This window comes from Mytilus edulis, chromosome 4, assembly GCF_963676685.1.
Source record: "Mytilus edulis chromosome 4, xbMytEdul2.2, whole genome shotgun sequence".
NCBI lineage: Eukaryota > Metazoa > Mollusca > Bivalvia > Mytilida > Mytilidae > Mytilus > Mytilus edulis.
In genome coordinates, this window is record NC_092347.1 from 17,869,204 (window position 1) to 17,884,270 (window position 15,067).

The 15,067-nt window shown below is 31.3% G+C and overlaps 1 protein-coding gene across 1 annotated transcript in view; it reads right to left on the bottom strand.

Moving 5' to 3' along the window:
- LOC139521746 (serine/threonine-protein kinase ATR-like) overlaps nt 1–15,067 on the bottom strand; it is a 91,172-nt gene that overhangs the window by 41,049 nt on the left and 35,056 nt on the right. Inside the window, exons 18-32 of the mRNA XM_071315318.1 lie at nt 14,774–14,877; nt 14,182–14,277; nt 13,316–13,392; nt 12,572–12,679; nt 11,940–12,072; nt 5,834–5,983; nt 5,265–5,361; nt 4,578–4,652; nt 3,979–4,098; nt 3,140–3,235; nt 2,069–2,170; nt 1,664–1,759; nt 1,214–1,297; nt 648–740; nt 150–307 (exon numbers count right to left, since the gene is read on the bottom strand). Coding sequence (XP_071171419.1) covers nt 150–307; nt 648–740; nt 1,214–1,297; nt 1,664–1,759; nt 2,069–2,170; nt 3,140–3,235; nt 3,979–4,098; nt 4,578–4,652; nt 5,265–5,361; nt 5,834–5,983; nt 11,940–12,072; nt 12,572–12,679; nt 13,316–13,392; nt 14,182–14,277; nt 14,774–14,877 — 1,589 coding nt within the window. The remainder of the gene's footprint in view (nt 1–149; nt 308–647; nt 741–1,213; nt 1,298–1,663; nt 1,760–2,068; nt 2,171–3,139; nt 3,236–3,978; nt 4,099–4,577; nt 4,653–5,264; nt 5,362–5,833; nt 5,984–11,939; nt 12,073–12,571; nt 12,680–13,315; nt 13,393–14,181; nt 14,278–14,773; nt 14,878–15,067) is intronic.

A 15,067-nucleotide genomic window follows, 5' to 3' on the forward strand; every position in this document is an offset into this window, starting at 1 on the left:
TTATTAAGATTGAGTTATTTTGGGAGAAAAACGAAAAAAAAAGCGTCTTGATATTATTTCCGACATTGGACGAAATTTTCAATAAAAGTTATTTTCCTAATTTTTACCATCTTAACCATGTTTTATAAATTCAAACATTATTTGCTAACCTTTTAACAAAACAGTCCCAGGCTTTACATGATATCTCCTGTATATCTCTGTCTGTGATCTGTAATCCTATCCTCAATGTATTCACAATCTTGTATCGTATCATACCAATGTGTTTTCTACCCATCAACCTGATTATGGCTGTCAAACTTTCTAATGTCTAAGAAATAAAACATAAAGAAAGTTAAAGAACTTTTCTAAATGATCAAGATTAATCGATTTCAGAGTACTTTTTCTTTAAAAGAAACTGTCTATAGCTAGAATAACTTAGAGCAAAGTTCATAAAATGATAAACCTCCAGCCCTTTGTTTACATCTTACTTATATTATAATGTTCAGTTGAATGAAAGTTAGGTGTTCTTGACCTTGCTGACAGACATTCAAACCTTATCCACAAAGCATCTTCTGTGGGCCAGCAACAATTATACAATTGATATCATAATAATATGTGGTTCCATGTACAAGGAATTATGCAACATAAAATGAAGTGTACTGATTTACCAATTTCTTATCTTCTAGAGGAATGTTGTTATTCAAAAGCTGTAAATCAAAGAATCCAATCACTCCAAGTAGTTTAGGCTGTAAATAGTCTGCCTGAAATTATAAAGTATATATTCATTTGGAAAAAAATGAATTATTGCAAGCCTGCTTTAACACTATAATATGCTAATCAAGTAATGGAATTAAGTAGTGAGTGTTTTTATTGGTTGGGAATGACAGCTTTTATTTATGCTTTCACATAATTTCCTTATTGAGGTAACAGAACAGGAGCATCTTAGGTAACCCAATTAAAACTGCTACCTTTAACCAGCATATCCACCATACCTTGTAATTTTGGGATGAGATTAATAAAATGAAGCTTTTTGTAAGGTATATGTTGACCAACAACCCCACTAGAGTCCCCTACAAGAAATTTCAGAATGTATTAAGTATGTATCATAACCATCCTGTTCATCTATTTGAATCAGCAAGCATGTTTAAGCAATACATGTGGAAAGATTAAGATGCATAATTTGGTAAGTGGTGCTTGTATTGTTAAGTAATTGTTCTATTCAGCTTGTACATACCATTTCTGCTGATGTCATTGTCTGTGGTTCTTCATATCCCTGAGTCTTTACACATTTAGATAATACAGTCAGTCCACTAAACACCTAAAATTTGTAATCACATAAAAGTAAATTATTGTACGAGTTTCTTTAGGGGCAACATAACAAAAGCTACATTGATATTTTAATATAATTTTCCTTTCGCATATATTTATAGCAAGATTACTAACTTTCTCCTAACAATATGAACATTTAAATATTCAAAATGATATCAAACTGTTCAAACACAAATGGTGGGATTTATTCTATTAACCATTCAACAAAAAGTTTGTCCATACAACATCATCAACATTAAGTTGGCAACTTATTATTCATTTAAAGCATCCTCCTCTTTTTTTTATCATTTCTTAAATGATTTGTTTCAAGACTGAATTTTTAATTTAAGAGCATATTGATATAATAAATATTAACCTTTTGATAATGTGTACCCAGATGTAGGAGTAACTCATTGTGTGTTGTCTGAAACTGACATCTTAATAACTGTTCCATGTCAAATGCTGTCTCTTTCTGAAATGTAAAAATGATTACATTACATGTAAACTTTTTATTCAAAGGTTCATCTTAATTAATATATCAATATGATTATTCAAAAATTTGTTAAAAAAGTTGTTATTAAAAATATGTAAAAATTAGTTGTTATTTAAAAATATGTTTAAAAAGTTCAAAAAAAGTTATAAGATAAATATCATCTATGAAAAACAGAAGATGTGAAGTATTGTCAATGAGACAGAAATAAAGTATCTTAGAAAACAACTTCTGATCAGAACAGGATTTCATTTATTTTTTAATCACATTTCTTTTCTCTGTTTTTTTCACCTGTAAGAACTTCATAGCTTTTCCTTGTTCTGCCTCTTGGAAGTAGATAGCTATATAAGGAAATATATACTTAATATTCTCCATCATTATCTTCTTCCTGTTCTGTAAGTAGATCAAACAAATATTCAAATGCAACATCGTTTGTAGCGCTCATTTTGATTGGATAACGTAACCAATTTTCATTTTTTCTTTGCATATTTCAAAGCAAATAAATAAGGGATTTTTTTCTGCATTGCATGGACTTCAGAAAATAGACATAATTTCCACTCAAACCAGTTCTAGGGGGTGTTTTAAACTTACAGACAGGTGTCAGATTTTTTATCAATGTTGAAGACTCACTCTAAATTTGAGATGAACAAGAATGTGTCCAAAGTACACGGATGCCCCACTCCCGCTATCATTTTCCATGTTCAATGGACCGTGAAATTGGATAAAAAATATAATTAGGCATTAAAATTAGAAAGATAATATCATAGGGAACATTTGTACTAAGTTTCAAGTTGATTGGACTTCAACTTCATCAAAAACTACCTTGACCAAAAACTTTAACCTGAAACATGCACTTTCATTTTCTATGTTCAGTGGACCGTGAAATTGGGGTCAAAAGTTTAATTTGGCTTTAAAATTAGAAAGATCATATCATAAGGAACATGTGTACTAAGTTTCAAGTTGATTGGACTTCAACTTCATCAAAAACTACCTTGACCAAAAACTTTAACCTGAAGCGGGACAGACGGACGAACGAACAGACGAACGAACGAACGAACGAACGGACGCACAGACCAGAAAACATAATGCCCCTCTACTATCGTAGGTGGGGCATAAAAACAGATCTTTATGAAAGTGCTGTTCCTTTGCTTTCTGTATTTTTTTGTTGTGCATGTACTGATTTTGTGTTATGGATGGATACCCAATATCCAAAATTTTTCTATTATGAAACCCATTCTTAGCAATCCTAATGTTTTTTGTTCTCAGAGAGTCTATTGTCCTTCAAAATTAAAGTAACAACAAAGATACTTATATTCCAACATTTGTGTCAAAGATTAAGTCATAGCACTTAAAGTGACTTACTGGGAGATCAACCAGCACTGATATCTTCTTTAATAAATTAGATGCCTCTGGTGTTGCTATGCTCACTAAGTGTGGTACTATAAATTTGTTGGCCAACTGTAAAAAAACAATAAACATTTTAAAAAGGTAAATTATTCATTTTCAAAATTAAAAACAAGAATGCCAAAGGTTGTCAAGCTTCAAGATATTGGATAACAGGAAGTAGGTATCTGACAGATCTGAAAGGCACAACTATCACGGCCAAGCTGCTGACTATATGTAACCACATTCTGTTAAGTACTTTTTTTTTGAAAAATGTGCTCATACTTTAATAATTACATTAGATGTATGTTTCATTATAATACTTTATTCTGATTAGCTAACAGCATATCACGTGTTATTCCGTAAGCAATTGTATCACTCAATAAAACTTTTCATTCATGATAACACGTGGTCCCACAATAAAGTGCACAGGTGAATTAAATAAGAACAATATAAAATTCGTTTTTTCTTGATCATAGCTAAAAAAATGTAATTATAAGTATTGAATGCTTCTTTTTGTAACTTTATAGGGTTGTAAAAGCGTTGACCGTGCGTACATTTTTAGAATGAAGCGCTTCCGCGCTTCATACAAAATGTACTTCGGTCAACGCTTTTACACCCCAATAAATTTACAAAAAGAAGCATTCAATTCTTAACTAGAAAAAATTTGAAACCACTATCCCATGTATATCTACATTATTTGTTCTATTGTGGATAGTTGTCCTATTGACAATCAAACAACATTTTTCTATTCTTATAAACAAATATAATAATGACAATAAAGAATGACCTTCACTAGAACCATGATACCATTTTACCTGTAAAAATCTCTTATCATCAGGGAAGTCTAAAACCTTGGTTACATCTTTCAGGATATCTGTAGCAGCATCCGCATCATTACAGGATAACATTTTCTGGTGCATGGCTTCTGCCAAGAACTGTAAACCATAGTTAAAAGTTAAAATCTCAATTGAAATAATTAGTTTCATGCTAAGTAATTCATAAATAACTTGTACCATTCCTTTCCACTTTTTTATATTTCATGCATTAGGCATTGTAGCATGAAAAACATACATTGAATGAAATTGAATGATGAAAGATTCCTACTTAACCTTTTATTTTATCTAAGTTGTTGTTTGCTTGTTTTTATTCCAAGAACAAAGGAGTGTGTACAGAAAAGATTCATAATAAGTCTTAAATTATTTTCAATCTTTACTAAACTTGCATTTACTTCTTCATTAACCAAATGCCTATATATGAAAGAACCTATGGATAAAACTGACACCACATCAGAGGGCTTACCAGCCAGTCCAATTCGTCAAACACAACCAGTTAGTTAGCTATTCGAACAGTATTGTTGCAATACATAATAACTTTTAAACTAGAAGGTCAAATAAACAATGAACTTTAACCTTACTTTACAGATAGGTAGCCTGGATCGCATAAAAAGATCTTGTGTCTTCATTTTCTTGTACTGGGCAACATACTTCAACTGTAATATATAAAGAAACTAGTTTATGTCAAACTGCAAAATCAATATGTGGTTACAATTAAACTTCAGTTATGGTTTCGAATTCAACATTTAATCTGAATTTCACTTTGATACATACCTGTACCTTAACTTTATTGAGCAGTTTACATATTTGTTCTACATATTTGATTTCAATTATATCATAATGTCTTGTGTCAAAAACATTACTCAGCTTCATTTAATATTTGATATGAAGTTCAAACCAAAATTTGCTCATGTGGTTTCTATTATACAGCAAGTGATATCAAATATGTTTCAATATAAATATATTTTACTTATGTTCCAATATTTTGTTCTGAATATTATGCCTTCCTATTGTATCCCTCTGTACAAAAATATGCCATTATTTACTCTGTAAAACCTTGCAATAAACAAATTAAGTATTAATTTTTACAATAGCTATTTAATTTGTGAATCATACCATGATTAATTTTGTGCTGTAGTTTATTCATCAGTTACACAGAGATGTTGAAATTTATTGGTCCTGCCAGTACTGACTGGCAAAGTTTTAGAGAGTTCATCAAGAAACTTGGACTCATTCATGGAAAACTTGGTTAAAGCTCCATTACACACCTGTTCAAAAGCCACAGCGGCAATCAGCGGTATAGGGGATATCATACTCTCCAACAAATTCAGTATCACTACCAATAACTGCTCATTTTCTGCTATTCTGAAATTTACAAATATATTTACATATACAAAATCTGGAATTCCAAAGGAACTTTAAAAACAATTTTATATATCTATGATAAATTTCAAGATTTCAAAATTATTGGTATTGTATGCACTGACAAACTTCCAACTTATGAAAAAGATTGTAGAATCCATGTTCTGATATGAGAAACCTAGTAATGTTATTTTGATAGAAGAAAAATTTAAACAGAAGAAAACACAAAAATTAAACAGATAAAAAATAAGCAAAGGATGCATAACTACACCTAGCAAAAATGTCTTCCATTCCCCAGTATACATTCAGCAGGAGGACTTTGTGACACAAGCATTTGCTTTGTTTAAACTATAGAACATATTAAAAATGATTTATTTAATCAACACATTTATTTTCCCATGCGAAATGTGTATGATATTGTCTAATTAAATCTGCATATTACTAAATGCCACTTTATAAAACATTAATTGCTAACCTTCCAAACTGAGCGAGTGTTAGAACAATGGTTTCCTGAAGCCTGATATTCTGTTCCATACATGCTGCATAGTAAGCTTCCTTCAGTTTGGTCACTATTCTTTGATTTGTCTCATTACAGTTTTCACCTACTAGGTATGGCACAACTTTGCTAAAAATAATTCAAACAGATTCAATTGAGAATTTGCAATGAACCACATATTAATAAGGTCTACTTACAATGGGTTTTTATTTAAAATTCAGAAGTCAAATCAATCATAAGCATAATACAAATATGAAGATTACTGTCACAGATACTTTATTTCGCATTTAACCATTTCTTGTCCACTTTGTGGCTATTTAAATTCATGATTTTCTAATTCACTTGGTGTAAAGATCTGAGTTTTACTTATTTGCCACGATTCATTTTCACATTATTTTTCTGCTCCCAAAAATTGTGAAAATAAATTGCTCGCGTAAAAAGCTTCTTAATAGCTACGAGTGAATAGACTATAAATTAACTTACCTAAAACTAACTCTGATATTATAATCAGGATCAACGAGGACATCTAGAGTTGTATCTAACATACTGACTATTGTAGAACTTACCTAAAACTAACTCTGATATTATAATCAGGATCAACGAGGACATCTAGAGTTGTATCTAACATACTGACTATTGTAGAACTTACCTAAAACTAACTCTGATATAATCAGGATCAACGAGGACATCTAGAGTTGTATCTAACATACTGACTATTGTAGAACTTACCTAAAACTAACTATGATATAATCAGGATCAACGAGGACATCTAGAGTTGTATCTAACATACTGACTATTGTAGAACTTACCTAAAACTAACTCTGATATTATAATCAGGATCAACGAGGACATCTAGAGTTGTATCTAACATACTGACTATTGTAGAACTTACCTAAAACTAACTCTGATATAATCAGGATCAACGAGGACATCTAGAGTTGTATCTAACATACTGACTATTGTAGAACTTACCTAAAACTAACTCTGATATTATAATCAGGATCAACGAGGACATCTAGAGCTGTATCTAACATACTGACTATTGTAGAACTTACCTAAAACTAACTCTGATATAATCAGGATCAACGAGGACATCTAGAGTTGTATCTAACATACTGAATATTGTAGAACTTACCTAAAACTAACTCTGATATAATCAAGATCAACGAGGACATCTAGAGTTGTATCTAACATACTGACTATTGTAGAACTTACCTAAAACTAACTATGATATAATCAAGATCAACGAGGACATCTAGAGCTGTATCTAACATACTGACTATTGTAGAACTTACCTAAAACTAACTCTGATATTATAATCAGGATCAACGAGGACATCTAGAGTTGTATCTAACATACTGACTATTGTAGAACTTACCTAAAACTAACTCTGATATTATAATCAGGATCAACGAGGACATCTAAAGCTGTATCTAACATACTGACTATTGTAGAACTTACCTAAAACTAACTCTGATATAATCAGGATCAACGAGGACATCTAGAGTTGTATCTAACATACTGACTATTGTAGAACTTACCTAAAACTAACTCTGATATAATCAGGATCAACGAGGACATCTAGAGCTGTATCTAACATACTGACTATTGTAGAACTTACCTAAAACTAACTATGATATAATCAGGATCAACGAGGACATCTAGAGTTGTATCTAACATACTGAATATTGTAGAACTTACCTAAAACTAACTCTGATATAATCAGGATCAACGAGGACATCTAGAGTTGTATCTAACATACTGACTATTGTAGAACTTACCTAAAACTAACTCTGATATTATAATCAGGATCAACGAGGACATCTAGAGCTGTATCTAACATACTGACTATTGTAGAACTTACCTAAAACTAACTCTGATATTATAATCAGGATCAACGAGGACATCTAGAGTTGTATCTAACATACTGACTATTGTAGAACTTACCTAAAACTAACTCTGATATTATAATCAGGATCAACGAGGACATCTAGAGTTGTATCTAACATACTGACTATTGTAGAACTTACCTAAAACTAACTCTGATATTATAATCAGGATCAACGAGGACATCTAAAGCTGTATCTAACATACTGACTATTGTAGAACTTACCTAAAACTAACTCTGATATAATCAGGATCAACAAGGACATCTAGAGTTGTATCTAACATACTGACTATTGTAGAACTTACCTAAAACTAACTCTGATATTATAATCAGGATCAACGAGGACATCTAGAGCTGTATCTAACATACTGACTATTGTAGAACTTACCTAAAACTAACTCTGATATAGTCAGGATCAACGAGGACATCTAAAGCTGTATCTAACATACTGACTATTGTAGAACTTACCTAAAACTAACTATGATATAATCAGGATCAACAAGGACATCTAGAGTTGTATCTAACATACTGACTATTGTAGAACTTACCTAAAACTAACTATGATATAATCAAGATCAACGAGGACATTTAGAGTTGTATCTAACATACTGACTATTGTAGAACTTACCTAAAACTAACTCTGATATTATAATCAGGATCAACGAGGACATCTAGAGTTGTATCTAACATACTGACTATTGTAGAACTTACCTAAAACTAACTCTGATATAATCAGGATCAACGAGGACATCTAGAGTTGTATCTAACATACTGACTATTGTAGAACTTACCTAAAACTAACTCTGATATTATAATCAGGATCAACGAGGACATCTAGAGCTGTATCTAACATACTGACTATTGTAGAACTTACCTAAAACTAACTCTTATAATCAGGATCAACGAGGACATCTAGAGTTGTAGCTAACATACTGACTATTGTAGAACTTACCTAAAACTAACTATGATATTATAATCAGGATCAACAAGGACATCTAGAGCTGTATCTAACATACTGACTATTGTAGAACTTACCTAAAACTAACTATGATATTATAATCAGGATCAACGAGGACATCTAGAGTTGTATCTAACATACTGACTATTGTAGAACTTACCTAAAACTAACTCTGATATTATAATCAGGATCAACGAGGACATTTAGAGTTGTATCTAACATACTGAATATTGTAGAACTTACCTAAAACTAACTCTGATATAATCAGGATCAACAAGGACATCTAGAGTTGTATCTAACATACTAACTATTGTAGAACTTACCTAAAACTAACTCTTATAATCAGGATCAACGAGGACATCTAGAGTTGTATCTAACATACTGACTATTGTAGAACTTACCTAAAACTAACTCTGATATTATAATCAGGATCAACGAGGACATTTAGAGTTGTATCTAACATACTGAATATTGTAGAACTTACCTAAAACTAACTCTGATATAATCAGGATCAACAAGGACATCTAGAGTTGTATCTAACATACTGACTATTGTAGAACTTACCTAAAACTAACTCTGATATTATAATCAGGATCAACGAGGACATTTAGAGTTGTATCTAACATACTGAATATTGTAGAACTTACCTAAAACTAACTCTGATATAATCAGGATCAACAAGGACATCTAGAGTTGTATCTAACATACTGACTATTGTAGAACTTACCTAAAACTAACTATGATATAATCAAGATCAACAAGGACATCTAGAGTTGTATCTAACATACTGACTATTGTAGAACTTACCTAAAACTAACTCTGATATTATAATCAGGATCAACGAGGACATCTAGAGTTGTATCTAACATACTGAATATTGTAGAACTTACCTAAAACTAACTCTGATATAATCAGGATCAACGAGGACATCTAGAGTTGTATCTAACATACTGACTATTGTAGAACTTACCTAAAACTAACTCTGATATTATAATCAGGATCAACGAGGACATCTAAAGCTGTATCTAACATACTGACTATTGTAGAACTTACCTAAAACTAACTCTGATATTATAATCAGGATCAACGAGGACATCTAGAGTTGTATCTAACATACTGACTATTGTAGAACTTACCTAAAACTAACTCTGATATTATAATCAGGATCAACGAGGACATCTAGAGTTGTATCTAACATACTGACTATTGTAGAACTTACCTAAAACTAACTCTGATATTATAATCAGGATCAACGAGGACATCTAGAGCTGTATCTAACATACTGACTATTGTAGAACTTACCTAAAACTAACTCTGATATAATCAGGATCAACGAGGACATCTAGAGTTGTATCTAACATACTGACTATTGTAGAACTTACCTAAAACTAACTATGATATAATCAGGATCAACGAGGACATCTAGAGTTGTATCTAACATACTGACTATTGTAGAACTTACCTAAAACTAACTCTGATATTATAATCAGGATCAACGAGGACATCTAGAGTTGTATCTAACATACTGAATATTGTAGAACTTACCTAAAACTAACTCTGATATAATCAGGATCAACGAGGACATCTAGAGTTGTATCTAACATACTGACTATTGTAGAACTTACCTAAAACTAACTCTGATATTATAATCAGGATCAACGAGGACATCTAGAGTTGTAGCTAACATACTGACTATTGTAGAACTTACCTAAAACTAACTCTGATATTATAATCAGGATCAACGAGGACATCTAGAGCTGTATCTAACATACTGACTATTGTAGAACTTACCTAAAACTAACTATGATATAATCAGGATCAACGAGGACATCTAGAGTTGTATCTAACATACTGACTATTGTAGAACTTACCTAAAACTAACTCTGATATTATAATCAGGATCAACGAGGACATCTAGAGTTGTATCTAACATACTGACTATTGTAGAACTTACCTAAAACTAACTCTGATATTATAATCAGGATCAACGAGGACATCTAGAGTTGTATCTAACATACTGAATATTGTAGAACTTACCTAAAACTAACTCTGATATAATCAAGATCAACAAGGACATCTAGAGTTGTATCTAACATACTGACTATTGTAGAACTTACCTAAAACTAACTCTGATATTATAATCAGGATCAACGAGGACATCTAGAGTTGTATCTAACATACTGACTATTGTAGAACTTACCTAAAACTAACTCTGATATTATAATCAGGATCAACGAGGACATCTAGAGCTGTATCTAACATACTGACTATTGTAGAACTTACCTAAAACTAACTCTGATATAATCAGGATCAACGAGGACATCTAGAGTTGTATCTAACATACTAACTATTGTAGAACTTACCTAAAACTAACTCTTATAATCAGGATCAACGAGGACATCTAGAGTTGTAGCTAACATACTGACTATTGTAGAACTTACCTAAAACTAACTCTTATAATCAGGATCAACGAGGACATCTAGAGTTGTATCTAACATACTGACTATTGTAGAACTTACCTAAAACTAACTATGATATAATCAAGATCAACGAGGACATCTAGAGTTGTATCTAACATACTGACTATTGTAGAACTTACCTAAAACTAACTATGATATAATCAGGATCAACGAGGACATCTAGAGTTGTATCTAACATACTGACTATTGTAGAACTTACCTAAAACTAACTCTGATATTATAATCAGGATCAACGAGGACATCTAAAGCTGTATCTAACATACTGACTATTGTAGAACTTACCTAAAACTAACTCTGATATAATCAGGATCAACGAGGACATCTAGAGCTGTAGCTAACATACTGAATATTGTAGAACTTACCTAAAACTAACTCTGATATTATAATCAGGATCAACGAGGACATCTAGAGCTGTATCTAACATACTGACTATTGTAGAACTTACCTAAAACTAACTCTTATAATCAGGATCAACGAGGACATCTAGAGTTGTAGCTAACATACTGACTATTGTAGAACTTACCTAAAACTAACTCTTATAATCAGGATCAACGAGGACATCTAGAGTTGTATCTAACATACTGAATATTGTAGAACTTACCTAAAACTAACTCTGATATAATCAAGATCAACGAGGACATCTAGAGTTGTATCTAACATACTGACTATTGTAGAACTTACCTAAAACTAACTCTTATAATCAGGATCAACGAGGACATCTAGAGTTGTAGCTAACATACTGAATATTGTAGAACTTACCTAAAACTAACTCTGATATTATAATCAGGATCAACGAGGACATCTAGAGCTGTATCTAACATACTGACTATTGTAGAACTTTTGGCCCTCACTCCTATATGTCCAAACATTCTCTTCAAACTCTCTATAATACCTATAACATAACGTTTGGATTGTCAACACAGAAACAAAGCAACAATATAAATAGCATTGATAACACTTAATTTATGAAAAAAAATCATGTTGCAGATGATTTCATCATTATGGTATTTTAAAACAGTAACAATGTATTGAAGAGAACTAAAATGTGTTCACATGTTTGACTATACACCTTATCGCTATTTGTCCGCCATTGCTGGAAATCACACAGGTTCCCGTAAAATTTTGACGTCATAAAACAAAATGTCTGACGCCACAATGGAAAAGTGATTGTTGTTGACGTCAAAAGTTCAAGCGGACGGGTCAGCCGGGAATAGCGATAAGGTGTATTGTTTACAAACTGGAGCAAAAATATTAGTTTTAAGTCATATAGTGTAAAATGAAAAGATTTGATCAACATGAGATGAACACATTTCTGTATTGATTTGGCAATCATTTTAACTGTAAACTTCATCAAAACTTTAAATTGAGTGATAGGGTGTTAAATCTCTCACTTTTCTTGATTGCTGTATCATCTGATGACAGTAAAGTCAGATAAGGAACAAACATATTTGGATCCACTAGGTTTGGTCTGCTCTTAGAGGCATTGTTGGACTGCTCATCTGAAAATAAAATGCAGGATATATATTTAACTTCTTCATATTAAATATGCATAGTTATCAATTTACACACAATATCAAGGTATATGTTGATTCTATTCCAAACTATCAAATTTTCACTTCCAAAATGTCTTCTTTATCAAGTAAATTTATGATATTTCATTTTCCCTTTCTCACTGATGAAATTAGATGTTATATTCCTGTAGAGATTCTATGTTACAAACTTTAATACAGTCCAGTATATTCATTAAAACAATGTGAAATCCAGAAAAAGTTCATATGACACCACGCTCAATCTACAATCTCATTTTAATTATTAAAGTGCACTGTGAGATTCCACACCAAACTGAACATGTGTATTAAATTTCAAGTTGATTTGACCATGAATTCATGGTAAGTAAGCTTTAACAAAAACTGGAACTTGATTTGATTATGATTTTTGGTGTTTTACCGCCACTTTAATCACAGCTTTTGGGATATTACGTGGCGGCCAATTTTTGTTGGTGGATGAAGCCAGATTGCTTAGAGAAAACCAAGACTTTCGATAGAAAAACTGACAATCCTAGTCAATTAAGATTGGAGTCGAGTGCACCCGAACAAGCAGGGTGATATTTTGACAATTTATGCTATTAAAAATACCTTTTAAGTTGTCACAAGACAAGCACTGTATCTCAAATGACTCATAAAAAGGACTTTTTAACCCATCAGATTTGTACCTGAAACAGAAATCATTTATAACAACTTGTAACTTTTCACAAGAATTCATGCCTAGAAAATAATTTCATTTTGAAACTGAAAAAATTAAATACTTTGTAACTGAATTTTCTTTGTAAAAGCATTGTCATAACACTTGCAATTAAAGTCATAATAAACGAGTGACCAGTGAAAAATAATGTTATTCCAATTCTTGAACCAATGGACACAGACATCATAAACTTAGTCTTCTGTGCACGATTTTATCATTTTTTCGCATAAATTTCGTATAACTGTTAAATTTTTTTTAATCGGTCAGTGTTGTTGTGTTTAACATGTACAATCAGATAACAGTTTATTTTAAGGACATCCATGCGTATTGCGATCATCAGATTTTTAAGAGATGGGTCACATAGAGGTCACTTTGCATACCGATAATATGTCAGGGAATTGCAATTAAAATAAAGTAAACTTCTTCTTAATATGAACAAATTAAAGAATTTTCTTCAGAAAAAAAGTATTTGTACATAAGTTTTATAATGAAAACCATCCATTGAGTTATAAAAAACATATGAATTATTTTTTTTTAATTTGAGGTCTCTTATGACTTTATGCTTTATTCCTGTACAGTCTTTTTGAAGAAGTCTTTGTTTCAATTGTTTACAGTACCTGACAGTTTTGTTTCATTTACATCATAACTATACCCTTCTATCATATGATGAATATTTCTTCTTTTTTCTGATGATTAAATTGAAACCAAAAATATTGCTAACAACAAATGCAATCTTAAATGTATCATAAACATTAATTACCTTAGGACAGCCTTCCTGCAAACAACACAGGCTAAAATCCCTACATTATTGGCCAATGATAACTGAACTTCTCTACTTCTATCATCTATAACAGGGCTGAAATACAAGTGAATCTGTGAGCTACTGTTAATTAATGATACCCCTGTCCAGCTAAAGGTATAAGGTAAACAAGGAGTTGTTGAGTGATGAATCTTTAAAACTCATCACATAGTATAGTTGACTAACATAAACCCTGAAACCAATTTTCAGAAATCCTTGTTATGTAGTTCCAGAGAAAGATGCGATGAAAAACATTCACGGAAACGGACTGACAGATGGACAGATATGTAAAACAGTATACCCCCTCTTTTTTAAAGCAGGGGTATAAAAAAAAATGCATTTTTGATTAATTTGATGTCTTAGAAACAAATTTCAATTATCTTTTGAATAGATATAATATTTTATAAGTTTGACATGAAATAACTAAATGTTCTATTATTTTTTTAATAGTGTCAACATGTTGAAATGCTTCACATACTAATTGAAGATTTCTAAAAAATAAAAATAAAATCTGTGTTAACTGGAAACCTCTTTAACTTAATGTATAGCATACCTGATAAGATCATGAACAAGATGGTTGGCATTAGGTCCTAAATGTAGAAGTAAGGTAGGGAAGGATGTCATGGCTGTATTTCTAATTTGCCAATCTGTGTCAGACTAAAAGATTTACAAAACAATATGTTATTATATTTTTAGATTATCTATTCAAACAAAATCAGAAAATCAAAATTACGAGTTTTAAAATTTTCATATGCTTAGATTTAGAAAACCATTTCAGCATTTATGGTCCATATTAAAGTTTAATAGTTATGTGAAAATATTAGAGTTAGTTATTTCCTTATTATCC